This window comes from Anopheles gambiae, chromosome 3 (assembly GCF_943734735.2).
Source record: "Anopheles gambiae chromosome 3, idAnoGambNW_F1_1, whole genome shotgun sequence".
NCBI lineage: Eukaryota > Metazoa > Arthropoda > Insecta > Diptera > Culicidae > Anopheles > Anopheles gambiae.
The window spans coordinates 36,800,046-36,827,270 of NC_064602.1; the positions used below are offsets into that span (position 1 = coordinate 36,800,046).

A 27,225-nucleotide genomic window follows, 5' to 3' on the forward strand; every position below is an offset into this window, starting at 1 on the left:
ACATCGTCGTTGGTACGCGTTTGTCGCGCTTCTCTCCCCCCAAGCGTCACACACATCTTCACACAGCTCTATGTGCGGTCCCCGCGTTCGGCAAATGGGAGCAAAGTCGAACGCGTTCACCTCTGCCGGATCCCGCCGCATTTGATTTGTGCGCTCGGTGCGAGTCGGTCAAGAATTATTTTTAAATATATCCTTCGTGAAGGCGGGGTGAAGAGGACTGTGCGCGAACTGTCCAACCAAAGCCATACATTCAATTCAGTCGTAAAAGTACAGTGCAAGTGTGCAACTTTCTCTAGAGTGCGATTGAACACGGGGCCATTGTGCGAAAACAACTAATTTCCTGCTGGAGCGGTTGCCAAGGTGACAGCGCCGGGTTGCTGCAAGAAGGTGTGCGCGTCGTGTGCTGTGTGCTAACCCTATATACTAAGCAAACCTAAAACGATTCTAAGCTGGCTTTAACACACCGACAGCGGTGTGGCGGTTCGGAAGTAGCAACAACCTTACCATCCTTCCATCGCATCCGTGGCCAGAACTGTTTCGATCTGAGGAAGCTAATCGAACACACCTCTTCCGATCATTTCAGCGAAGAAGGGGGGAAGACAACTGAAAGGAAAGAGAAAAAGGGCAGGGTGTAGAAAAGTGTTTCGAAAGTAAGGTTAAGGTCAGTCTTAATATAGGGCGCTAATCTTGTGCGAGATTGAGCGAAACAAACAAACCGGCTTGCATGTGTTGACTGTGGGCGCGCGCTCGGGTAATCGAAATATTCCGTCGAAAAGGAGAATCCCCTTGTCCGGGTACGTGTCGGTGCGTTATCAGCCATAACAGTTGGCTGTGTGTGCGTGTGTGTGTGTGTGTTTGCCCTTCCAATCGACACACGGCAGTGTGTGCTCTTTGCACGTGAAGGTAAAGAAGAGACACCGCATTGTTTGGGCCGGCGCCACCAGTTCGCATCCAAGCTTCGATTGATCGAGAAGCCCCAGCCAGCAGCAGCATCCCCACTGAATCTCGGCCGCGGTTTTCTGCGTAGAAGAAAGAAAACAATAACAGTTTAATAACCTTCCCAACGGTCAACGACAACGCGCGGAACCGCTTTTTTTGTTTGCTTGGTGTAGAATTGCGGAACACACTACCGCGCGCGCGTGTGTGATAGAGTGAGCGCGCAAAACTAGCCTTTGCCAGTGCCGAGCGAAAGAGACACCGCGCGAGAGCAAGTGCGAGTGATAGAAAAGGAGAGAGTGCGTGTTAGTGTTTTCGCCTACTAGAGCGGAGAGCGCGCCGGAGTCTGTCCACTGTACAGTGCACACGCTGAATGCAATCGTGTATAGTGCGCCTGCCCGTCCGGTGCGGAAACAAACAGAGAGGACAGCTCCTTCTTCTTTCTATATCCCCGCGTGAATCGATCTCACAGGCTGCAGGTGTGCAAGTGCATTTGCAACACTGCAACGGTGGTGCATATTGAGCTGGAATATAAACAACAAAGAGAGAGTGTGTGAGAGAGCAAAAGCGATCCAATCCTGTAGGATTTGTTGTTCTTCTTTGCCGGGGGAGAAGAAAATAGTTCCTAAAAAACACACACGCACAAACAACAAATTCCATTCTCAGTAGGCTGGTGTTTTGTTTTTGGGTTCGCTTCTCAGAATCCATTCTTCGCTACGGCCAAGCGAGTGCATTTGTTTGGCTATCACAGCTGGTCAAAGAAAAGTGCGAACAGGAAGTGAAAATAACTGGCCCTAATCAAGGTTTTCTAAAACTCAGCGAAAAGCGCCCCAAAACAGTGAACGTCCTTGAAGCGCCACTCGGTCTCTGTGTGTGTTTCTGTTTGTGCCTGTTTCCGGCTGTGACACCAGTGAAGGTGAGAAGGCGAACAAAACAGTGAAGGCATTGCCGAGGACCCAAACAGCAGTAGCAGCATAAATAAACAGGAAGTGTTCTAGCTGGTGGTTTTCTTCCATTACCCTCCGGAACTTGTTGCAGTAGTGTTTGGGCCTTTAAATTAGCTTAATCGATTAGAACATCGACACCAGTGCAGCGAGATATGGCGCCGATTGCGACCACAAACGAGCCGAAAATGGCACAAGGCGGCGAGGAAACTCTCACGCGCCACGCGGATGCAAATCAGCGCTACTACCCGTCGTCCACCAACCGTAAGTTGACCTGACCTGTCTTCCAGCCCTATCTGGCTCTGGTCTGTCCAACCCCCTCCATCGCATAAACGCATAACACAGCATGTAACACTCCTAACTATCCTTGAGATTGCTTTATTTTTAGAAAAGTGGTCTCCTATGATCCAACGAAATTGACCCGTGCTTTTGCAACACGTGAGCGAGATTTGTCATGAGTTTGTGTCACATGAAAGAAGCATTTTTACATATGGTATGGAAATTCTTGAAAATGATGTAAATGATGAAACAAATGAAACGGACTTTCGAAGGGTTTCGCTGCGCACACTTTTGCTAACACTTTGGTCCGGTTTGTTTGAAAGTTCTCATCAACATTAATTTCAGCCGGAGATTAGATTATTCTGGGCCTTGGGATTGGGTTGACGTACGCAAGAGCAGGGGCAGCAAGTGTTACATGAGTCTTTGGCAGTTTGTTTGCCTAGTGGCAAGGAAACTTTCCACTGTTATTGTAGGGTTTGGACCGTAAATAGCAAACGAGTAAATGAGCCCCGGGACGGATTTAGTTCCTGTTGCAGTACTAAGAAGCGGTTAAAGGCGATCTGGACCCTAGACCCTAGATGCCCAAAATGTCATGTTGTCTTGGATGTTTATGATCTCTCTGATCATGTTGTCAAAATGTCATGGCTGATTATGATCTCTCTTTTCACTAACACTAATAATGAGTACACCTTTACAAACCTTATCATTGCCATTTTTAGATCATTTTTGGGGAGCCCGCCATCTAATTTATCATAAAATCAAATGCACTTAACACTTGTTAAACACAACATGGGCTAAATTACAATGACTACAAACAATGTAATATATAGCAGGGCTTAGCTAAGTCCGGCTCGCGAGCTAAATCTATTTGGCCCGTGTAACCCTTTTCCATGATATACTTAGATCAAAAACTTTAGAATGTTACGAGTCTAATTTAATTATAGACATTTTTCTATTGAATTTTTTACATGCTTTTGAGCAATAAGTTTCTTTTTCCCCTTATCTTGCCAATTTACTCCGTGAGTGCTTGCTTTTCATTTATAACATCTTTTTAAAAGGAAGCTGGAGTGCACTATTACGCAATACAAATTTCATGGCCAATTCCTGGATGATCTGGACATCTTGTAGACTGTACTGTTCCAGAACATTTTCTATTGTCCTCGACCAGTGTTAATATTCACCCGTCCAAGTTTTACAATTATTGAGGAAAGCAAATTTACGTTTTATACTACGAAAAAGCAAAAAAAAAATACATGTATTTTGTATTTTTGTAATTAACGCTCAACAAGCTCTCCATTCCCAAATTACCCAAATTATTCCCAGCTTTACATCAACATCAATAACACTGTTGCCAAACGACAAAGGTGACAAAAGTCCCATACGACACTTGATTAAAAAAGCCAAAAAACTGTTTTTTTTCATCAAACATTGGACTGTTATCTAAAAATGAGTATAAGTATAAAATGAATGTTTTCGCCCTGAAAACTGGCCCGCAGGGTACTGAATTTCTTCAATCCGTTCCGTTGCTTGAAAAGTTTTGCTTGAAAAGCAGTTCTCATATAAGTGGGACACTTTATTGACTGTTTCTTTCGTGAAATGAGCTTAATGTAATGGGAATTGGACGCTATAGCACTCTTGTTGAACAAATCCAATAGGAATTAGATTAGAGTCCAATTTTTCTTTTCTGATCAGAAAGAGTCAAGAAAGTGTCCCACAACTATGAGAACCCCTGGAAAACCCTTTAGAATAGACCCCAGAATTTGGAGTGTTACATCAGACGATTTCGTGCATTTAACATAATTCTCGATTCAAAGTACTCAAGTGGTTTACGACATCACTAACATCGTTAAAACCATGTAAAAACCACATTTAGGTGACGTAAAGCATCTCACTTTGTCTATCCAACCAGTATTATCAAGTTGACTGACTGACCTAATTAGGGGTGGAAATACCTGATCTCAGGAGGGCATCGGTCATTGGTAGAACAATGTGTTGTTTACGTAGTTTCCGGTTTTACGATCGTAGGTTAATGGGGGTTTTTTTTACTACGATATAATCTCAAGACAATTTACAGTGTTCTGACGTTGCAAAAGATTCTAAGTTGGTATGTTTATCCCATTTACTGTCTATTATCAAGTACAAATTGCACACACACACACAAACTCACACACACATGCTCAACAATAAATCAACCACACGCAACCAGCTCATTGTTGACATATGAAGCCTTTACTCCTCCCATCCCAATTAATCTTGATTGTTTGCGGCACACTAAATTGTCTTATCAGCGAAAAATCGTTCGCCAGATAGTCCCGTCACCTTACCCTAATGGGGCTGCTAATTTATTGCTTTTCAATGCCAACTCGCACGCGTGGGTACCCTTCTGGAATCGAACACGCTCCGTGGAATGTTCGAGCTGGATGCGGATGAGCTTCCAAACATTTGGGTCAGTACAGAACCACCACAGTCCAAGGTGCCAGAACGTCCTGGCTGGACCCGGCCCGGTTGGCATAACACTTTAATCGACCGAAATTGAAACTCATCGTACCGGGAGGTCATTTTAATCAAGCTGGCCTGGCCGTCGTCCGCATCTTCTTACATCTTGAGCCGATCCCATTTCGGTCGCCAACCAGTCTCGGCTCACACACTCCATGGTGTGGAGTAGGAGCGGGTGTTTGCAATAGTGCCCGTCTGTTATGGTGAGAACATGCAAATTCTAATATGAGTACAACAATTTGATGCCCGCCGAAAACGTTTCTTTGGGACAGTTTTTTCACCTATTTTGTCGCCAAAAATATGTTTTCCGTGTTATGACTTTAACCACGCGCACACTTTTACGTCACGATTATTGGGGGCCACTCCTTCTTTTGTGTCGTGTATTGTTTGAGCTTTGAACCACCGCAGATATGCAACCTCGCAAAAGATGTACGCCAGAGAAGGGAAAGTGAAAAAATAACAATATTTCACACCTTCCCTGTGTCTTGCTACTCGCTCAAGTTGCACTCATTTGCTAAATATAAATTAATTTGTTTGCTTACGCTCTTCCAACACACACCACACCAAGCACGGGGCGTGTTTAATCAAATGCCGTGTTTGTTTCGTCGCAGTGACTTTGAGCATTCTTTTTGAAAAAAAAAGAAATAATTTTGGGTACTTTATCACAGCACAAAACTTGATCTAAATGGGTAGCTTACGCGATCGCACTAATTGTTGATGGGAGGAAGGTTTTTATTTTCGACAAACCCTCCCTCCTCCCGCACGCAACAAGAACCTCGGGAAGTAAACAAACACGTTTATCGTTCGTTTGACAACATCGTCCCATGAGTAAACCGGCAGCCCCCAGCAGGCCCGCTCAGGGTGAAATTTGTCGTAGATAATCAAACCGGTATCTCTAGGGGGCTTGCGCTCGACAACACAATTCGTTGATGGGCGAATGAAAATGGACGCGATCGCTGTTGCTAATTGCATTATGAAATTAATACGATCACTTGATCGGCTGAGTCTTGCAAAGTGCAACGGCATCACACAGCGGTAGGTGTCGTTGAACAGGCATTTGGGTTATTGTAAATAAAAGTGTTTGTTGCTGAAAAATGCTGGTTAAAATTGAAATTAAATTGAACAACTAAAATCATTCTTTAAACATTTTTTAAATATCGCTATACAAACATTGAAAATAAATAAAAATGTATTACAAGCCATATCCAACGTCGATCGTCATGCTACTCCTTATTAAGGGTTAACCATTCGGCCTTCCCTTTCTGCGTATGGTGGTGGGTTGTGTTTAGCTTAGCAACAATGTTGTTGCCGTTGCCTGCTGGAGGGAAAAACAAACCGCAATCGCGCTCCACATGACAACACAGTTGAATAACTTTTATCACACCGCTCGCTCGGCAGGATGATAACGGGTTGTTGTGGTTTGGAAACACCTGGCTGTGATTTCGCAACACCGCCTCCTGGGGCACAAGGGGGCTCGTCTCGATCGTCTAGAACTTTATGCAACGGTAATCAATCACAGCCCGCGTTTGCCTTGCCACTTAGTGTGCAAGGTGGATTGTTTTCGCCTTGACGCGTTCTAGAAGAGACAGACGCTGCAGGGCTCAGTCGCTGGAGTTACGCGGGTTGTTTTTTTTTAGCTTTTGCTTCTACTCAAACAGAAACTAAAGCGTGACAAGCGACTGATGCGAAGGTGATAATTACATCATCTGGATAGCCGTGCACTTGGTTTTGTTTGATGGATCGTGATTGTATAATTGGGAAGTAAGGGCAACAAATAGTCATTAATAAGTTAATAAATAAATAAATAAATAAACTTCAAAATTGAGTTCTAAATAAGGAAAAGGACAATATATTGAATAAATAATAATGTATCTATCTGTGGACTTGAGTAAGTTACACAGGCAAAATCGATAAATTTGAAGAAAAAAAAAATCCTCAAACGAAGGCGAATATAAATTAATAAAATCAATGAAGCTAAAAAAGTTTTTACCATACCTAAACCTTTAACAGAATATATAACAAGAAACAAGAGCATGCAAATCTTCTTGCAAATTCGCACCTAATCACCTGCCATCAGCCTTTATCGCTCAACCAGATCTGGTCGTATGTAAACAAAGTTTTCTTATTGCAATCTGAACCGATCGGTCAACGCTGTCAGGGCGAGACCTTTTTTAATGGTTGTCATTTCTGCCCTGTCGCTATTTGTACAGTGAATGTAATCAAAGGCTTCAAAAGCACGTGTTGCAGGCATACGTCCTACCTCCGGAAAGCTCCAGGGCTAGAGGTACCGTAGATAAGCAAGCGTGGAAGTGTTGAAAGTAAGCAAATACAGACTCCGTACACCCAACACACACACAGCAGAGAGTTCGTATGGAACCAGAAATTAAATTCCGAACGAAACATGGTTTCATTTTCCAAACTTTGCTGCACTTGAGGTTTGTAAACAATGTCCCAAACACGCTCCACCAATTGCCCTCTGGAACAGAACGGATCTGGGCACGCTTTCCCGATCGCCACGAGCCTTCCCTTCACGAGGAAGTTGTGCGCCATAGTAAACCATTGGCCGGTTGAACTTTGGAACCGAGAGCGAGAACTTGGGTGTGTGTGCGCGCGCGCGGGCCACACTCCCCGGGGTACAGCATCCGCGAGCGTGTGATGGAGACGGACGGCGGCGGGGTCAGCTGATTAAATAAACATTACTCTCGGGTGCATATTGGACCCGCTCGGCGCTGCTCGGTCGTTGGAGGGTGTGCTTGCCGGTGCAGTTGTGTGTCTGTCTGGAGTTCAATAGATGGACTTTGGCTACGGTTTAGTTGTGAGGAGGGAGGGGATAGTTGTCCACGACGCAAAGGCTTACAGTGATCGCGATATGTTCAACCGAGCTATGATAGATATCAGGGAGAACTTGTTTTGCCTGCCTTTGCATTTTTTGTATTGTAAGAGCAGTCTGTTTAATTGCATAAATGCTTCATAAAGACGTGAGACATATTAGTAAACTTCGTGTTGCTATATATCGGGTTTAAAAAACGACAGTTTGTACAACTCTAGCCTTTCATTTAAATTTAGAGACAAATCAGAACATAAATTTCCATTACTGAAAGTACTCAAGGTATTCAAGGATATTAATAGAGAATTCATCATCGTCTTCAATTTTTGAGTAGGTCAACATAATCTTTGTTCTTGTAAGTTTTTTTTTGTTTGTTTTTTTTTTTTACAGTAGAATGCGGCGAATTCTATGCCTTAAAGTGTTTTTTTTTTCTACTACAAAAGAGTCTGTATCTCTACCAATGTTATAAACTTCATAAAACTCATAGGATATGTAGCACATTAAATATGTTTTGTAATCAAAAATAGAAACTGCCTTGATAGTATGTAAAAAAGTGAAAACTTTTATGACTATTTGATAAGATTCGATTAATTAGCTTCCTATATAGATTGACCGTTCTGTTTGCAATACAACAAGTGATGCTTCAAGTGTATTACAATAAGTTCGTTAAGCCATGTTTGATAGTTGGATAATCGATTATTCATCATAAACAACTGATATTCTGCGAAGTGATGAAGGAGGAAGAGTCATTTAATCTGACTTTTTGTTCACAAATGCGTAATTTCTTAGCAATTAAAAATAAATAGCCTCAAAATTAGTCGCTTTAGTTCTTCTGTTCTTTGTTCTATTTTTTTTGCCATGGAGAGAGCAAATATCAATAGCTTTGTAGGTATAATAGCTAAACCAGCACGTTTGGCGAATCGAATTTCGCTTAAAGTTAATTTAATATTCTCTCTTATGTAAGTCGTTTTATCCTTGATGTTCGGGACTTTGTTCCTATTCTATTTTTGAAGAGTCTCGTTTGTCTAGGTTATACTGTAATTCTGAACATTTTGGTTTTGCGTTGTATAATGTTCAATGGTTCATCATATAAGTTTAGTTTGTTTAATTATATTGAACTGTTTTTCTTTATCCTCCATTTTTATGATATATTTTTTAGAATATGAAACTCCAGATATGATATGAGTTATTAATCATGTGTAATAGAATTATTATTATTATTTAAGTTAAACATGTAGTATTAAAGTACCCTCTAGAACTTTTCGCAAATTATCCAATAACTGAGACCTAAAATAATACCTTATTTATAAGTTAAAGTTATACAATTTCTCAATATTAGCTGCTTATTAGCTGCCGCTGCTCAAACGTGCATTCTATGGTTGTTGTTTCGTATCTGTTTTATTTATTTGTTCATTATCTCAAATTGATTTATTCAATAATTGGTTTTGGAAACTATTAAAGAAATAAAAAAAAAAACACACACAAGGACATCGTCACCTACTTTCTCGTCCCTCTCGGTTACCCTCCCGGGGGAGGCAGACTGTCCCGTATCATAAATTATACAATGTACAAACCTAATCTTATGCGCGTACCAAGATTATACACCACGGATTCTGATGGAAAATCCCTCGCCCTGCACAGTGGACACAGGGCCAGGGATTCGGCAAGGAAGACACCGGTTTGGCTAGCACTAGCCAACCGTGCTGTGGTGGTGGTGTGGGTGTGTTTTACTTTCCCGACAGGGCGCGGGAAGGAAAAATTCTTGTGTTTTATAAAAAAAAACCGTAACGTGTAACGTTATCATATCACTGTGGCGCTTCCACTATACACCCAAAGTGTGCACACCCGGTGCAGGGGGGAAGCATACTCGCTCTACGTACACGGAAGCACACGTTCGTATGAAAAGCACCATTTGGTTTTGTTGGCTGCAGAAGAATCGTGTTGGTTGCTCTTATGCGTCTTCTTCTATAGCTAGTTCACAATTGGATCCTACGCTAATAAACGCCCCGTGTGTTGGTGGTTACTCCTGAAGTAAAAAGGGTGTAACCCTTCTCTCGGTCGTCGGTCTATTGCAGCATTTTGTCTATTCCTTCGTCTGTCAGCGCGAACAGAAGTACGCTGTGTATGTGGCTTTAATTATGTTTCTTTTTCCCATCAAAACTGGCACATGATTGTTGTCTTTCTGCTGCTTCTTCCGATATGCTATCCCTCAAAAAGGGTGTTCCTGTGGTGTGTTTTGCTTACATCACTATCAAATCGCACCATGCTTTTGCATGCTGCTTCAACTTGTTTCTGAAATATCGCCTGATGGATGTGTATGTGTCTGCGTGTACAAATATTTGTATTTTGCTAACGAGCGGGGATCGGTTTATGTTATTCAAATTTCGACATCTACGCCTGGTCTGCTCTACCCTCTCTAACAGCATTAAAAAATGGGGCCTTTTGCTGATGGGATGTGGAGTTACTATTCGGGTGCTTTAGTGCTTTAGTTAGGATAGCGATAGAAGATTGGATTGTACGGTCTCTTGGAGAAACGCTCCGGCTGAACGTCGGCCCGCAGTATCACTACACCCGATGGGTTCACCTTCACCTTAATCTTGGTCTGGGGGCTCAGCACTCCGTAGTCGACTTCCTCGTACAGGTCCTACAAATACAGGTGGTACGAAGCATTTGTTAGCGTCATGCGTGATTTGGATAGGCGCGATAGGCGATTTGTCTCTTACCTCAACCCTGTAGCCCGTGGGCGAAATGAGGCCCAGCTCGCGCAGGGTCACGGCCACATCCGACGGGGTGCCGTCCGTTCGCCGGTTGACGAAGGCAATCGCGTACGAGTAGTACGTCTGGTAGATCGGTGTGATCGGCCGAGACCAGATCTCGATGCCCTTGTGCTGCAAAAGCGAGATGGATATTGTAGCATAGGTTCGGTTTTACTTCGAAGCAGTCGTTGGCATGCTTAGCCCCATTCCCCCCCTACCTTATAGATTCTTCGCCCCTGGATGCCGAGCGGATCTTGATCGACCGCAATAATTTTGCGGTTCTGCAGAATCGCCTTAAACTCGGGCCGGATCGTGCGCAGATCAACGGACATCATCAGCGGTGCAGCCATAATCGCCCAAAGCGCCATCTGTGTTTTGGACTGTTCGTAGCTGAGTCCGAAGTTGCCAATGATCAACTGTAGTGACAGAAAGGAAAGAGAAGTTAGTACAGCTTGAGCATTAACGGCACTGGTGAGTTGTCTGTTGTCATTACCATGTCCGGATCGTTCCAATGCCCCGGGCCAGCGTTCGGGATGATGGCATCCTGATTGTTGCCGTAGTAATCGATGATGCTCTCCAACGAGGCCCACGAGTCCTGGATGTCGTCATAGTTGCGCCACAGATTGCAGTGCTGAATGATGGACGAGTAGTTGGGCTGTGACGGAGGATGGAGGAGGAGAGATACATAGAGAATTAGCTACTCGTTTCACCTTCTACTGCTTCAACTCTCGTATCGTTCAACCCACATTCATGCCGGCGTAGATCTGATACACTGGCCAGCTGCAGGAGTAGATCATCGGGCGCCCGGTGGCATTCAGATTGCGGCCAAACTCCGGATACCCATGGTCCATGTCAATCGGCAGCGAGTAGCACCCGTCCAGCTTGACGTAGTCCACGTCCCAGGAAGCGAACTGGGCGGCATCGTTCGCCGAGAAGCCAAGAATTCCCGGATATCCGGCACACGTGTAGTTGCCGTAGTCTTCGTAGATGCCGAACTTAAGGCCCTTGGCGTGGACGTAATTGGCCAGCGCCTTCATGCCACTGGGGAAGCGACGCCGGTCGGCGACCAGCTCACCGCGCGGTCCACGCGACTTCTCCAGCCAGCAGTCGTCCACGTTGATGTACTCGTAGCCGACGGCGGCATATCCTTCGCTCACGACCAGGTCGGCCATCGTACGGAATAGGTGCTCACTGGAGGGGGATGGGGAAGAAAAATAGGAAGTATTTAGCATATGTATTACCTATTAAATGTAATCAGTAAAGTGGAACAAAACATGATAATGTATTCAGACATCAGATCAGCGAGACATTGTAATCTATTTCACAATCTCTTATGCCCCTAAGGAGGAGGCTCGAAATAGGTCACCTAACCTTTTAATGTCCACCGAGAGAAGGCCTTCCGCCTTGTCTTGCTAATGCTGTCGATTCGTCGGCCCCTTTTCCTATGTGACATTGTACGGCCGTAAAGTCACGCAAAAGTCAAGCCCTCCCACCGCATGCAAAATGTGATCGCGGTTGCTCGTTGCGGCTTCTATAGGCGCACAACATATGGATGGGTTCGTGTGGCACCGGAATCTTCTAACGATTTCTAAACCCGCCCACGGCAAGCGCTCTGGCACGCTTGAGCGCAAGAACGTAAGTCGTTCGTGATTTCCTGGATTCGCGTCCGTTGAATCCCTCTAGGGCAAACGCTGCGCAATGCTATAGGTCAACGCAATTCTTTGCTGTATGCTGTTAGAGTGACCGATTGCTTTCCGAGTGTAGAGTGTATGGAGGATGCAAAACTCAAGTTACAACGAGACAAAGTACAGTGGGTGATCTTCTGAGGCAACGAAGAATTGATGACCCAGTTTTAATTTAAATGACTCGAGTGATCGAAACAGCACATTGCGTTCCCGGCCTCTTCAGTGCCTGTAGATGACACGAACTTCAAAGAGGACATGATTCCACAAGGGGCTGCCCCCTTCCTCTCATTCTCTCTCTCTGTTGGAGGTTATGGAGGATTAGCAGAAGCACGGTGCGGTGGATTAAACGTATCGCTCGACAAGAAGCGTTTGATCGATCGACACACCACGATAGCACTTAATGCCTTTGGTGATGATCTACACGCGAGAAGTACCCATCATCCCACTTTTGCGCTGTGGATGAGTAGTGCTTAGCTCGAGAGAGAGAGAGAGAAGGGAGGCGATATTGTTATATTCAATTTATCTTCGGCACTGCGCGGGTCGTGTAGGTCGTTATCGGGATGGCCTTTCTAGGGATTGGTCGATCAGGTCTCGCAAAACAATCAATTCAATCGATCGCCGTAGTGTGTCTCCCTAAGTAATGGAGCTTATTGGGCTTTCAACCCCTGGTGTCGCCACCTCGGATGGGATTATGATGAAATGATGAGCAAAAAAAACATGGATAAAGTGTGTTTGTCCTTGTTCAAGGAGATTTTACATGTTTTTTTCTCCCCGTCTTCATCGCATACGAACGTGCCCAACTGATGAAAGGTGGATTATGGTTGCGAGATGCTTGAGGAAGATCTTTTTTTTTTTGGGATGGGTTATCCATTTTTTGGGTCTCTTTTTCCCAGCTCATTTAAAATACCCTTCGGCGATGTGAGTGTGATTTAGCAGGGGGAGCTTCGGGTTATAGTTTTAGGCGCCGAAAAAAACACACTTTGCTGTAGGGGATAGGTTTTTAATTTGTACGGCGCAAAAACAAATTAAAACTGGACGATCATAAATTTGTAGAAATGTGTTTGAATATACATCCCTCGACCCCATTGTTTTTCTTTGGTTTACTTTTGCTTGTTAGCTGAGTTTTATTGATCAGCTATTGATTTATGGTTGACACTCCGAGGCCAAGGTCTTCAGTTTTATGATCTCTTGCTTAACGCTAAGGTTGCTTTCAGTTCCGACAAATTTGAATATCCGAAAGCAATCATATATTGGATGTTCTTATAGTGTGCTTCTATAGGCTGATGTAGTCGATACACAAAAGAGACAGAAAATGAAACAGTCATCGACTATGACTCATGTTTTCTCCTCTTGCTGCCAATGTTGGTCAAGCAGCAATTGTAAATGTTCTGTCAACAAGTCGCTTCCTTGCTTGCCAAAGTTTGCGATCTTGATCTAATTTAAATGCGATGTTGGCTCAAGTGTACTTAAACCGCCTGCTCAGCTCTCCGTGTTAAGCACTTTTTAACGGTCCTCCTGCGTGCTTGGGAACGTGTGTAGTGTTTTGTCAACCGCCACAACCCCTCTTGGTAAACTCTCTTCACATACTCTCAACACGCCATCGAGCGAGGAGGAAAGTTTGTTTGGTTTTTTGCCCTCCTCACCACAAACTGCTCACACGATCGAAAGAGCTGGCGCGTGCATAGATTCAGCTGATCGCACAACACTGATCCAAAGCCACGAAAGATTGTGGGTGCAGATTGTTGCATTCCCTGAAAGAGAGAGAGGAGGTTGCGTGTGTGTGTGTGCACGGAAACAAGGCGCCAGAAGAGCGGGTGATCGCGCATTTTGGCGAATAAAAGTTGTTAGATTTAATTGACACGCGAGTAGGACGCAAGCAACGGCAGGCACCGTGGAGAAATGGGCCTGGTCAATGGTCCGCGTGCAGCACACGCGCGCGGGTGTCCAATAATTATGCTCATTATGCAAATGAGGGACAATTTCCCAAAGTTTCGTCGCTTAATTCCATCACGACGGGATGTGTGTCGGGGCTTTGTGAGACAACCACACGGCATGCGCCGCCACAGCATCCGATGAGCATCCCGGTGAATGTCCGAAGGAAGCAATTATCTTCCCTTGCGGAAGCCCACGCGGCCAATCAATCGGCTGGACGGGGACCGGACATATGCCCTATAAGACGACTGCGTAATCTGCCAACTCTCGCGACATCTCGAGAACGGTCGTACCCCAGAGTGTGTGTCGCTAGACGAACTCCATTACACAAAAGTCCGTTGCGAAAATGTCGTCCATCATTGAGCCGTGTTATGGAATTGGAAAGGACCCGATGGGAAGGGAATTTTTGCCCAGAATACGTCTTGTGCCCATGGGCTGGCGCGGGAACCAATCTTCTATGCTTCCAGCAACGCAGCCAACGCGACAAAATCCGGTGGAAACGTGACCAAGAAGGAGTCTGAACGATCCCCAGCGCGCGCGTTACCTCTCACGATCAAATCTCGATCGATGGCAGTAGAATGCGCGTTGGTAACTAAATTGCTGCATAAGTAGCATTGTCGTGTGTGCGCGTGTTTTGCTTCTTCAAATTCTCATCAACCTCTCCGGCGCCGCCGGCAGTCGTCATCGGAAAGAAGCAGTGCGCGTAGCCCACAGAGGTAATGCTCCTCAAATCGTATAATAATAATTACTTATTGCTTAACAGGCAGCATGCATGCAGACAGAGGGCGAAAGAGAGCGAAAGCAAATGAATTTAAAGGGAATAGTAATTACCGACTGTTACGAAACGACGGTTTAGTTGCTGTAGATTTCCTTCAGAGGGAGCCACTATACAGTGTAGCCCAGTTATTAGTGAGCTTTGTTGTAGTTTCAAGCACTGTCTTGCGGAGCCGACTACTCTGCCAGTTACGATCGGACATTGTATCATAAAAAATCATAAAAATGTTACACATTTAATAGAGAAGTATAAAATCTTCTCTTTGTCTGCTCTTAGCGTTCGGTTGACATAAAATTCACTCTTGCTCCTACTGGCATCTATTGCGATCATCAATTTCGGTGCTTTTGTGGCATGCTGTTGGCTTCATGCACGCTTTTTGGCTTGACAGTTGAGTGATTTTTATGAATGTTGCTAGATTTTGGACCTCACCGGCGCATGTAATTCGAGCAATCAAGCAATGCTCTAACTGTGCATCCCTCCGGATACATCGTTTTGTAATGCAAAACAAACTGGTAGACCCAGCCGTGTGTGTTGCCCAATCTTGTTGTTGTTGGGTCAGAATAATTGGACGCCGGACAGCTTTCGCAACTTTTGTGACACTCGAATCCGGCTTACGACACCACACACCGATGTGTGATGGAGGCATCATTTCGGTTTTGCCGGCGAGTGGTGTGGATCTGATTTATTGATCTGGACAAGAAGGAGGGCACACACACACAAACACGCGCGCGCGCGGTGGACACGATTCTCATTCCTCATCCTCGTTCCAATGATCCGGAAAGAACGCTTGCGCACCGCGTGTGACATGCTTTTCGACGCAACCGGAACGTATACGCAAGAAGTTGTGTTACGTAACAGAGGTGGAAAAGGTCAAACGCTAGGAATACACAAAACTGGTAATTGTAGAAAGGGGCGAGTAATTCCTTCTAGCGAGCGAATGAAAGATCCCGGAGTCCACCACCACCCCCCCAACAATGGACATTTGTGTGTGTAAAAAAAAAAGATTTCTTTTCGGGATTTACATTTGCTTCCAAAATCGTGCACGAAGCATTAAGTGCTCGCAATTGCATATTCGCATCTTTTTTCTCGACCCCTTCACTTCTTGTGTAACAACAATCGATCAATAAAAATAAAATAAATCTACATTTGCCTGAGAGCGCCTGAGGGCTTACATTGACACAAACGTGTAAAGTCTGGCAACTGCAGGAAATCGGTTTAGAAGTTTTTCAACTCCAGAGGCAATTGTGGCGCTTCGTGGGACAGTGTTGCAGCAGGAGGAGGGCTCGTAAAGCAACGCAAAATTTGAAGCACCCAACCGATGCGCTTGTCGTGACGCGTGTGGCCGCGCTAAATCCGGTAGGCAGTACCCACTCCCGGAATCAAACTGACCTTTGCTTGCAGCCAGGCTGTTGTTGTTGTCGTTGTTGCTGCCGGTTGTGGCAATAAGTCAGGCGAAAGGGAAGAGTTATCGAGCGGAAAATGATGGACCACCACACCACGCGCTAGTTGCGCTTCTTTGGTAACGGGCAAAACGATCGATCGTAAGCTGTATGATCGGTTGCCTGCTTTTATCATAAATAATCCATTCCTGGAGCTGGATGTTGTTGTAGTGGCAAGTAGGATAAGGCACAATTAAGTATTATAGCGATGAAAGATTGATAGCTATTTAGTGTGATGGATGATCAGTAAATAAATATTACTCTGTTATTTATGCTTAAACGTTGTTTTGTTTGCTTTGGCAATTTCTGATGCATTTGTGGAGCTTTTTCTTGGATTTCAATAGCATCAACGGTTAGGCTTGAAATTAAAAACAAATGGATAAATTGAATTTAATGTAATGCAATCCACTACAATTGGCACACATTGGAGGAGCAAGCGCGCACACACTTTCACTTTCTTGTCCCCCAAAAAAACCAATGGACCCAATGAATTTTGGAGCATTAGTGAGCCAATACGCCGAACGCCATAAACTTTACGACTCGCAGGACCCTGAGAGGAACAGTGGTGGGCTATAAATCTTCGCTTATAACTGAGCAAACAGACATCGGCGCCTAAGATTGATCCAAAATTCATGGCCATGGATGTACGAAACAACATAAAAATTGCAACAATAATCTTGTTGCTAGACTGTTCAACACCTGGGTTGAAAAGCTCATCCTTTTGCCCGTGCATCAGGAATTTGGATCGTCGTAAAATAGTTGCTATTAGCAGTATGGACGTTACTTTAAAAGAAACCCGTGTAACTGTTGCTAAAGCACGAACGAAAGTCATGGGTCTATCTTATCATCTTTTGCAATAAGTTTCGTTGCGTGATGTTGAGCTAATTTGAACCCAAGCTGTACAGGGTGTGCCCGGCCAATTTTTCGTGTAGCAGCTTTTAGCACATTTGTCTAGCACAAGATATCCTCCTATAGGGGAAGGGGAAGGACCAAACAACAATATGGCTAACCTTAGGAACTGTGTTTGAAGTGAGGAAAATAGAAGACAGCAGCACATACCTGATGCAATTTTCCGGATCACCCTCGCAGTCCGTATTGCAGCGGAAGCGCTCCCACGACAGCCATCCCATCGGCGGTGTCCTGGCGAGTCCGTTTTCGAGGCTGTAGATGCAGGCCGGCAGCACGCCAATGCACAGCATGGTGGCGAGCAGCATCGTGGCGCGCTTCATCGCTGTCCCTCCTTTACTTTTGCGCTGTGTTTGCATCGTGTGCTACGGGTTTTAATGTAGGATTGAACTGCAGACGGAGAATCTGTTCTGAAATGATACAAATGAAGGTAGAACAATTAATATTTGTGTTATTAGGAATTATTTTAATATTAAGAATATCAATATCATTTTATGTGTTGGTACAAAGGGCCATATTGCGGCTTGTTGCCATCATTAGGGCGTTTGATCATTTAAATTAGCAAGTTGAATCTTTCTGTCTCTCAAATGAGTTATGAAACACTCTTAATACTTTCGTTACTAAAACATCGTTTCAAGCTATTTTTGACCTTCCTTAACAACATTTTTTGCTTTCAGTAGAGAAATGCAATCTTACATGCTAATCTGAACGTGTATGCGACAAATCGGCGTTTGATTACATATTTTTCAGGCTGAAAACCTAAGCCGTATAGTTTGGCCTGTGGTTTTGTATGGAGTGATGACGTCATTTCAGTCGCCAACTGTCAAACTTCATACAAAAAAAAAACTGGCTAGAATCGTAAAGCGCCCCATTAATTTTTATTGCTGTGGAATAACATGAGATCTACTTTTATGCCTTTACCAATGTTACAGTTCTGCTTTGAATGCCTTTTTTAATTTCAATCCCCGTTATCCACTCTTATCCCGTTTGGTGTTTGGACGATTATAAAATATAAAGCTTAACGATCGACACAGTCGCTCCAAGGTCAATATATTTGCATAAGCAGTTCCGTTTCGGTGCAATATGCCATTGGATTTTTGATCCATTTCTTTATAGATCATTTAAAGCGTTCGTCTAGATTTAAAACTCAGCAATTATATAGTGTAATATTACAGGAAACAATTTCGTTCAACCAATTGTGCCGAATCTCACCTGGCTTGGCACATACCCATATGCATAACATTTAATAGGGCTTTCGAGGAGGTTTGGTTGTAAAATAAATCCAATTACTGAATTAAGATGGAATCAAAACTTCATTTCAATTTGCGCGCTAATCATATTTCATCAAACACAGCACTGTGGCACGATGGTTGCACACCCGCGCCAGCCCCGCCGTTCCACTTATAACCAGGAAAATCGTTCGGTCGAAAAAAAAACTCGGTAATGAGAAGGCCCGCGTGAAATGATAAACAATTTGCCGCGTACTTTAAGGCGCGTGGTGGTGCAATAAAATCCTGCCCATCTCTCTCTCTCTCTCTCTTTTTCACACTTTTTGCCATCTGGTTGGTGAAAATCCTTTCCAATCTCACTGGTAGTAGGTGTCGAATATTAACGCTTGCCTTATTATGCTTCATTAGGCATTATGCAACCGTGTGTGATACGACCACCAGCCGCCACAAATGACCATTGCGCACAGTTCGTTGTAACCCTGTCGATACAGCACCCTCTGCATGATGATTGACTGTGAGAAATTTCTTTTGGGAGTGTACGGTGGTGTGGCACACACAGGCCAGCTGGTCGGTTCCCTATGGGCGACGGAACTTTTTGCACCAAAGCTGTCAGCATGCTCTGGGGGGTACATACCGGATACATCAAAGCATATGCAGCATGATCAAGCGAACGAGTTGTTCACTGTCGGGCGCGTCACAGGCGTCAGAGTAATGACGGTAATAATAAAACATTTCGCATTCTTTCTGTCATAAATCGTCTCCGTGGTGTAATACGACACCTACCTTTTCGACCTACCACCGAGAAGAGAACCGCGAAACCGCGTCATGATCGATCGATCGATGATTAACGTTGCTCTCCCCGGGTTACGATCTGCACACGATGATGAGGGCGGAGAAGGTATAATTTGAATACAATGCAAAAATAAAGTAGTTCCCCAATGGTGGTGTAGTGGTGGTCGGTCGTCAGCATCAATCATTTGGCTAACGCTCTCCCATTCGCTGTGGACAGTAAGATTTATTTCCTTTTGCTAGATCGATCTACTACTCTCAGCAAAAGGCGTTGCTCGGCAGGGACGTAGCTTTGATGTGCATGGTTTGTGGGTTGTTTTTCTCCTCTTCCCCTGGTAATATGCATTAATGCCTGCTGGCTGTCACGAAAGTACACACACAGGGCAGCTTATAATTTGATGTATGAGGCGCTCATTGCAATCAACGAAAAAGAGCTGCTTTACAATGAGGATTAGTAACAAAAAGTGACACAATAACTAGAATTTAGCTGCATAATGAGGCTCATTTGTAGGTAATAATTTTAGATGGTTGCGCCTATCCATTCGAGATATTTTGGAGCATTTTGGATGAGGTACTCGAACAGAAACATTTGGAAAGTAAAGTTGAAAGGAATTGAGAACGTAGAACGGCAAATGTTTGGAGTGTATTCTACAGCATAAAAGATAGACTTCTGCATTCTTATGTTATTTCCACTAATGTAACATGTAATTCTTATTATAATTAACGTTTATTTAACTCCTCAACCAATAACACAATGCTTTGTGAACCAATTTAAATTAGACCTTAAGAAGTAAAATGCCAAATGATCGATTTCTACGAAAAGTAATTTAAATACTCAATTGATAAATTTGACAAACCTTTTCCAATAAAATGTAATTCCTTTCAAATATGATTTCGCTCATCTGACTAAGGAAAAAGGACTTTAAAAGAGTGTAATTTGAATCCTTTTGGAAATTCAATTATTTATCATTTGACGCCTAAAGTCTCATATTCTTCATATCTTTAAAATCTGTTTCAGAGATAAGCTTTTTTGAAGGAACATTTTTCAACCAGCATTTATTCTTTTCATGATTTCAAGATGTCTGAAGATCTATTTACACTCCTCTAATTATCACCTGCAATGTTCTGCTAATTCCATGCATCTCCCCAATGCTCAATGAAAGTCAATCATTAGAGAGTCACTCAACCTTGCACTTCGAACACTTCGTTTTGTCCTTCGGTTCCGACCAAACATCATCCACCAAACACCCTGAGACTTGAACCGCCCGTTAGATGACATTATCGTACATACTGACCGTCACAACAAGCTACATTCGTCCACTTCTCTGACCAACGCCAACACTAATGATCTCTTTTTCGGTTTTCTCTTGTTTTTTTTGCAGGCAAAAATGGCATCAATGAAGGTGAGTCCTCACTAATCGCGACTCAAGCTGAGTCATACGGGGCGATCTCTACAGCTCGCCCCAGTTCTAGTCCGCACCGTAAACATGGGTGGACCTAATTCTTGACCATCTGTGAAGTTTCCAAAGCTTTGCAATACGGGCATGCGCGTCGTCCCTCGGTTCAAGATCATCTCCCACAAGAGCATCGCCGACTTGAGGGAGGTAATGTTTGTGCCCTCGGGCAAAATTACCGTTCCAATCTCGGGGGTTCGAAATCAGATCAAGAGGCCCCGAACCGCCCCGTAGCGCGCCGGATGGAAGACATCGCGTTACGCGCGAAGGTCAGCGCACCATCAAACGCAAGTGGAGATTGCCATTGAGGTGGTTGTTTGTGGAAAGGATGGCAATGATTAGAGGTGGACACAAGCCGATACAGAATATCGATGGTACCTTGAACTTTTTCGAACGACTTGCGGCGGCGCCTTCATTAATGTATGTGTGTGTGTATCCAGCGAATAGGCATCAGTGTGTCCGCCGCTCGGACCATACGTCCCACCTTCACTCGTCAGTTTGTCGTGGGAAATTGTGAAACAGTTAGATGTGGGGCGGGTTTGCACGGATGGTGGATGACTTTATGAGCCTCTAATAGCCTGAAATTATAACACTCTCACGCCCCGGCATGAAAAAAAAGTACGCCAACGTACGGTACCGATGGCGTTGCAGTGATGGAGCACCACCATCTGGTGTGTGTGAGGGGGACGATCAGTAAATTGTCCGTACATCCAACACAGTACTACAGTTGATTATCGCGATCGGGTGAGATGTCTTTTGGCGCGCCGGCACGCCTCGTTTCGGGGATATGCGCAATCGACTGCGGCTGGAACTGCGAAGGCACGGACGGTGGCTACCGCAGACCGAGAGATACCTTCGCGATTGTGACATTTGGATCAATCCACCGGCGGTAGGGCCAGCTGACATTTTGGGCCCGGGGTTTTGGGAAGGGATCGAGCTTCGCACATAAATCATCGACCGGAGGGTTTCTCATAAAAGGAAGTACGCATTCGGATTTCACAGGGCGAGAGGTGGCGGCGGCTGGGCTGCAATTAAGATGCGACGCTTTGAGGTGCGTAAAATCACTGCACTTGAAGTCGATTAGTAGGGCCTCTGTGGGAAGGGATTTGGGAGTGGTGGCAAATCAAACTGGTGCAACAACAAAGTGAGGGGCGTTCGTGTGTTGCAAAACCCCCGTAAATGGTGACGAACGATTTGTTCGGAATCGGAATAATGATTATGATTTCATCGATGTGCCCCAGTGCTCCATATTTGAGTCTTTGAGTGGTGTACTGTTACAGCTTCAGGCCATGTTCTTTTATTAGGACATAATGCAACAAAGTTTCAAGAAAGAGTTGCAAGATGCTGAAACTAATGTGAAACTAATCGTAGCAAGAAGGGCAATTAGAACACAATTAGAGCCGAAACAGGGCCATTCAGAGCAAAATTCTGGCAGATCTTATCTACACCAACAAAGCACACAGTTAGCTCATGCGGGGGCAATTCTGCAATCTTGTCTCCATTGGCCTGGAAGTCTTCCGCAACAATCGCCACCACAAACGCTGTTCACACCCTACAGAATAATGCGTACAAGCGTATTGACAGATGCCTTTAATTGCAGTAGAACAAGTAGAGCAGCGAGTCACAGGGGAGTTGCTTCACTGTAAAAAGGACCGTGAGATCATTTGATATCTAGCAGTGGAATGATTGCGCCCAACTTGTTCACACACACACCGCTGGTGAGCATACAGGAAGGAACTACAATCGTGTGTACTGTACCACCAGTATGTGTGCACATAACTTCCACCTCCATCATTGAAGTTCATTCGCTGGTGCTGAAGACATTAGGCCCGCTCAACAGAGTGGCGCGCCCTCACATTAACATCGCTCTCGGCGGGCGCGAAGTTATGTTTTCTCTCTTATTCCAGTGCGGGGAGAAGGTGCATAAAATAGAGCCATTGTTATCGTGCCACCAATAACCACAGGGAGGGTGTGGTGGTGAAAGAATCGGGCTCGTTGGAAGCGTTGAGTAAGCCAAAGGCAAAGTGCAAACACCGAATTTCCCCCGGCATGCTTGCGGCAAGGCGCGCGCTGCACTGCACAGGAAGTTGCGCATTGAGCGCTTGAGCGCTCGCGTAAACTGTTCGAGCAAAATGGTTGATGGATAACACCGGTCCTCCACCCCGCCATTTAAATATCGCTCCATTTGCGAATAATTTCATATCGTTGGAACGATCCTTCCGAAAACATAAATGTGGCGTACAAGCTCTTTAAAGCGGGTGAGCGAGACATGATGATGATGAATTTTGGAATCATTGTGTGCGTCCATTTGGATGGATTGTGTAGTGCGCACACACATTTACGACAGGGAAGCAATAACGGGGCAAAAGGTTATGTTTCGGTTATGGATAACAATTTTCTGCAGCATGCTGTAAGGGGGGGACTGTTATATTTGACTCAACGTCAGAGCCAAATGCCATTTGCAGGCACGTGTTGTAGCAATGTACCCTGCAAATGGTCAAAAATGGTGGGCAATATTTTTTAACACGATTACCACCACCGCACAAGACGGTGAGGCGTAATGTGGCTTCGGCGCAAAGTAATGGCCTGACAGTAATTAGCCTAATAAATAGGTGGGTTTGGTGTGCATAGGTTTGCGCCGTACGCGCCCCTGACTGTCGGCTGGCGCACTGCTCACAAACATATAATTAGTATTGTTCCCACTCGCGCGCGCCGTACCAGGTGAGCATAAACGAGAGTAGCGGGAAAACGTCCAAACTGGAGCAATGCAATGTGTGTGTGGTCTTGTTTGGGGGCTAAAGGTGATGTGTAGTAAGAGTAGTAGTTGAGTAGTAAGGGCCTTTGGCAAGAAAACGATCACACGAAAGCGACATTTATGACGTTGTATGTTTAACCAAAAAATACAGATTTGAATGAGCATTACATTTGAATCTGCCTAGAGCGCTCCCTTACGGCAAACTGCTGTACTACTACGACCCATTTGTAAGTGGTGGAATGGTACACTAAGATCATTTTTTTGTGTTTTTTCTCATCCCAGCAACAATAGAAAGTGTGTGTGTGTGTTTGCGCACTTTTCTGACGAATCGGAACCAAATTCACTTGCGTCTGAGTTGTTTTTTTCCCTCCTCCGGCGCAACCCGAAGATCGCTTCCAGTTCACACGAAACATTGCGCAACAACCGGCTCAACACATCCACCATCCACCACTCCTTCTCACCGAGTAGTTTTCCGCCTGAATGGCTTTTGTTTCTTTTTGGCCGGGATTGCGAGTTTACAATTTTTCGATTTCGGATCAAGTTCAGCCACAGGTTTGAAGCGCGCGCTTTCGGACCACTAGTTTCTTGTGCTTCTGTTTGTTGACAACCTGCACGTGTACCGTAACCGTGGCATCACTTTTTCGATGGACACACACTTAGGTCAACGGTGCGTTCGGCACGCGCGTTGACAGCCGGTTAGAGTTCGTTAGCGACTAGCCGGACGACCGGTGTATGCGCTTGCAAGGGCAAACGACACTTCTTCGCCTTTCTGGCTTTTCCTCTTCTAATTGATTTGCGTTCGTTAGCGCTCTTAAGGGCGCTTTAGTTTGTTTCCTTTTGCGGTCGTTGACGGTAAAAGCGTTGACATTCAAAGTGGCAAAGGGCAGCTGAAGATGAGAGTTGACCAGTGTGTGATGGTGCACTATATTCAGCACTCGGTGTTGTATGTACAAAGTTTGTGAGAACTTGGTACCAAAACACGTTGTCCAAGGAAAGGAAGTGACCTTTTTTGTCGTTGAATTGAATAGAGCTAAAGAACCAATGGCTTGAAGCTGGCTGGCTGGTCGGTCTAGTGTTTGGATTATTTAATTAGACCGCTCACAGCTTTAAATGTCAACCTCGAGAGGGTTGAGGAACAACGATCGTCGAACACATCATCGTAGTGGTTCGACATTAACATTCAGGCATGCATTTGCTGAAGGTTCAGTTCGTGCTACGGGGTGCTACAGTTTAACTCATTTGTTGCTACCCGTGAGAATCTCTCATCGCATCGCTTGTGCTGGTGCTTCTTTTTGTTTTGGTTTTATTGCTAATTTTTCGCCACAAAATCGCCACTTTTGGGGAATGTTTTAAATTGCTGCTAGTTTACCACTTTAATACTTATTTGAGTGAAAATTGGTTGTCTTCAACACCGTATGGTTGATAACCACCAGCATAACCAGTAATAGAAATCGATCGTCATTTATTTATGTTTTCTGTACGCTCCGATAAAAACAAAATCTCGACTCTTTTAGCGTAACGAAACATTTTCAACAACAAAAATCACAATTTCATAAATGGATTTTTCACAATTTCACCTCCCAATCTTATCTGTGTGAACGCGCGTGTTTCGTGTCTGTAGGTGGCAAAGTACGAGTGTAAAATCTGTTTTCGTATCATTATCATACATTTTCGAATTAACACGCACGGCAGCACGTGCTGATGAACTGATGGGCTCCTCGATAGTGCGCTATCAGTGTGTTGCATCGAATTTTCCGTTTGATCGAACGGGACCACCACCTCGAGGGAGGGGCATGAGGATCAGCGTACGAGTAAGTGAGGCGCGACCTAAAAGGCGCGATCTGTACAGCTTTAAAGATGCTGCACACACACCCACCGATCGATCGGTCTCATAATTTGCGTTTACATCCATTCGCATCATTAAAAGTTGGTGGTCACTTTCGATGATACTTTCGCGGTGCGCTGCTGCGTAAGTGTTCGATTTTTTGGAAGGATTACAAAACGAGTGTGTACACTACACACACCCACACAGTGAGAGAAATTTGGCCGATCGTGTAAAAATCGATCACCGTCATCGTGTAGTAAAAACAAACGCGTGCGTGTCTTGAAATCGACAGTTCATTCACTCTCACTAACGGCCCGATGGGCTTACGTTCGTAGCGTTACGCGCCGTAACGCTTCGATTAGTATGATAATTCATACCACGTCTTCCCCACCATATACTACCTTGACCGACACCGGTCGCAGTGGCGTCGTGATCATCATCATCGCCAGGCACAACACGATGGTGCTACCAGTGTTGTGTGTCTGCTTTTCTTTCTTTCTTCTGTGACGATTTTAGTGCCTTTCTAACCACCCTTCTTCTACACACCAAGGGGCTGTAGCAGTTCCATGCAATGAGACGACAATGTGTCAAATGCGAAGCGGGACCTAAACAACAATCGCGCGCGACGGCAAAAATGGCCCTCGGCGGGAAAAAAGACAGCGACCACGGGTGGGGAAGAGAAATAAACCAGGGAAGTAGACAAATGGGGAAAACACAACATCCATCATGCTTTACACAAAGCAGGAAAGGTGATAAAAAGCGTACCCACAGTGTGCCGCGCCGCTTAACGTAAGCGCCGCAAGACGGAAGCACACGAGAGTGAACCGAAATGAGCCCTTCCTTCCCTTCATTACCCGCTGCCAATCAAACGGGGGATGAGTAGTACAGTTTAGGGTCAACGAGATGTCTTTTTAATTGCTAACGAAGCGTTTGGCGGGGAGTTACACATTAAATTAATCAGTTTTAAATCAAAAGACTCTTCGAGCAAGCGACGAACCCTTGTTTCGCTAACGCGCACACACCAAAATGATAGATTTTGATTTACTTTTTTCCCTTGTTGTGGTAACCGATGGAGGCATGGTGATCCGCAATGGTCAGTTAAACGTGACGTCCGGTGACCCCTGGCCACTCTTACCCTTCCTCCCAATAAAACGTGATAACATGGGTGACATAGGATGGAAAGTGATTACGAAATTGAAAAGTTGCGATTGAAGTGCTAAGGGTGCCGTGCCGCAGTAGTTGCAACTGGAGGAGCTCGTGTGCAATGGCGTGCTGGGGCTGAACTGGCCGCGTGCCATTTATTGCGCCGGTGTTACGTTTTCTCCCCGTTCCTCCCATTTGCCTTGCCTCGTTGGCTGAGCGGAATACTCAAACACTCTCTTCCCAAGCACGTTTCCGCACTGTGGTGTGTGTTGGTATGGCGCGAAGAAATTTTCGCCATTTCGCTCGGTACGGTAAACAAAACCGAAAACGATCAATCAAGTCGTGTCCGGTTGCACCCGAGACATCAAATCGGTAGAAAAGGGTTGAACATTTTCATATATGGGCAAAAAAAGCAAACGGGGGAGGCAAATGGTTGTTGCATATTTGATACAGACGAGCACACACTCTGCTGCATAGCTGATAGTACTATTAGCAGCGTGATAATTTGTTCATTTCCCCCCTTTTAATTGTAGAGCAACGCGGAGGAATGTCGGCAGAAAAGTGACGCTGTATGTCAAACATCAATTCTTACCTAATTCCAGTTTGCTCCATCGCTTGTCCTCTTGTTGTTGCGAACGGAAAAGCGCGCCACACAATATGCGGTAGTTACACACAAACCTCCTCCAAAAACAAACCAACCACTAACGAGCACAAAACAGCACACACATACACACGAACGCAACATTTCCCATCCCCCCGATTCTGGGCACAACAACCTTGCTGTTGCAGTTTCACACTACAGATTGTGATCGCGATGCAATTCGGGTTTCTTCGACGCATGCTTCCTTTTGCCACTGGCGGCGGCGGTGGCAAGCTAGTCGAACACTCGGTGCGTGTCAGCGGGACAGTGTGTGCAACACGACAATACGAACAACAGCAACCCTTTTGCAATGCTCTGATGTGGTGACAGACATTTCATTCTCACCTCACATAGTCAAGCGCAAACAAAACGCACCCCCGCCCGCTGACCCCGGCAAGGAATTTGACAAATTAAC

At 44.9% G+C, this 27,225-nt stretch overlaps 2 protein-coding genes across 5 annotated transcripts in view; one reads left to right on the forward strand and one right to left on the reverse strand.

Moving 5' to 3' along the window:
- Positions 1-65: 65 nt before the first annotated feature.
- Positions 66-27,225, forward strand: part of LOC1278998 (6-phosphofructo-2-kinase/fructose-2,6-bisphosphatase) — a 73,161-nt gene continuing 46,001 nt past the window's right edge. Inside the window, exons 1-2 of one of the 2 annotated variants that reach the window (XM_061656872.1) lie at positions 66-2,144; positions 20,376-20,396. In XM_061656872.1, coding sequence (XP_061512856.1) covers positions 2,036-2,144; positions 20,376-20,396 — 130 coding nt within the window. In that variant the 5' untranslated portion in view covers positions 66-2,035. The remainder of the gene's footprint in view (positions 2,145-20,375; positions 20,397-27,225) is intronic. The other variant, XM_061656875.1, reaches the window with a different exon arrangement.
- The window catches only part of LOC1278996 (alpha-N-acetylgalactosaminidase), a 49,605-nt gene continuing 31,241 nt past the window's right edge, over positions 8,862-27,225 (reverse strand). For 2 of the 3 annotated variants that reach the window (XM_318652.4, XM_061656879.1), the window contains 6 exons: positions 17,129-17,385; positions 10,985-11,429; positions 10,732-10,893; positions 10,457-10,654; positions 10,206-10,370; positions 8,862-10,126 (listed from right to left, as the gene is read on the reverse strand). In XM_318652.4, the coding sequence (XP_318652.4) occupies positions 9,968-10,126; positions 10,206-10,370; positions 10,457-10,654; positions 10,732-10,893; positions 10,985-11,429; positions 17,129-17,334 (1,335 nt within the window). In that variant the 5' untranslated portion in view covers positions 17,335-17,385 and the 3' untranslated portion in view covers positions 8,862-9,967. The remainder of the gene's footprint in view (positions 10,127-10,205; positions 10,371-10,456; positions 10,655-10,731; positions 10,894-10,984; positions 11,430-17,128; positions 17,386-27,225) is intronic. The other variant, XM_061656878.1, reaches the window with a different exon arrangement.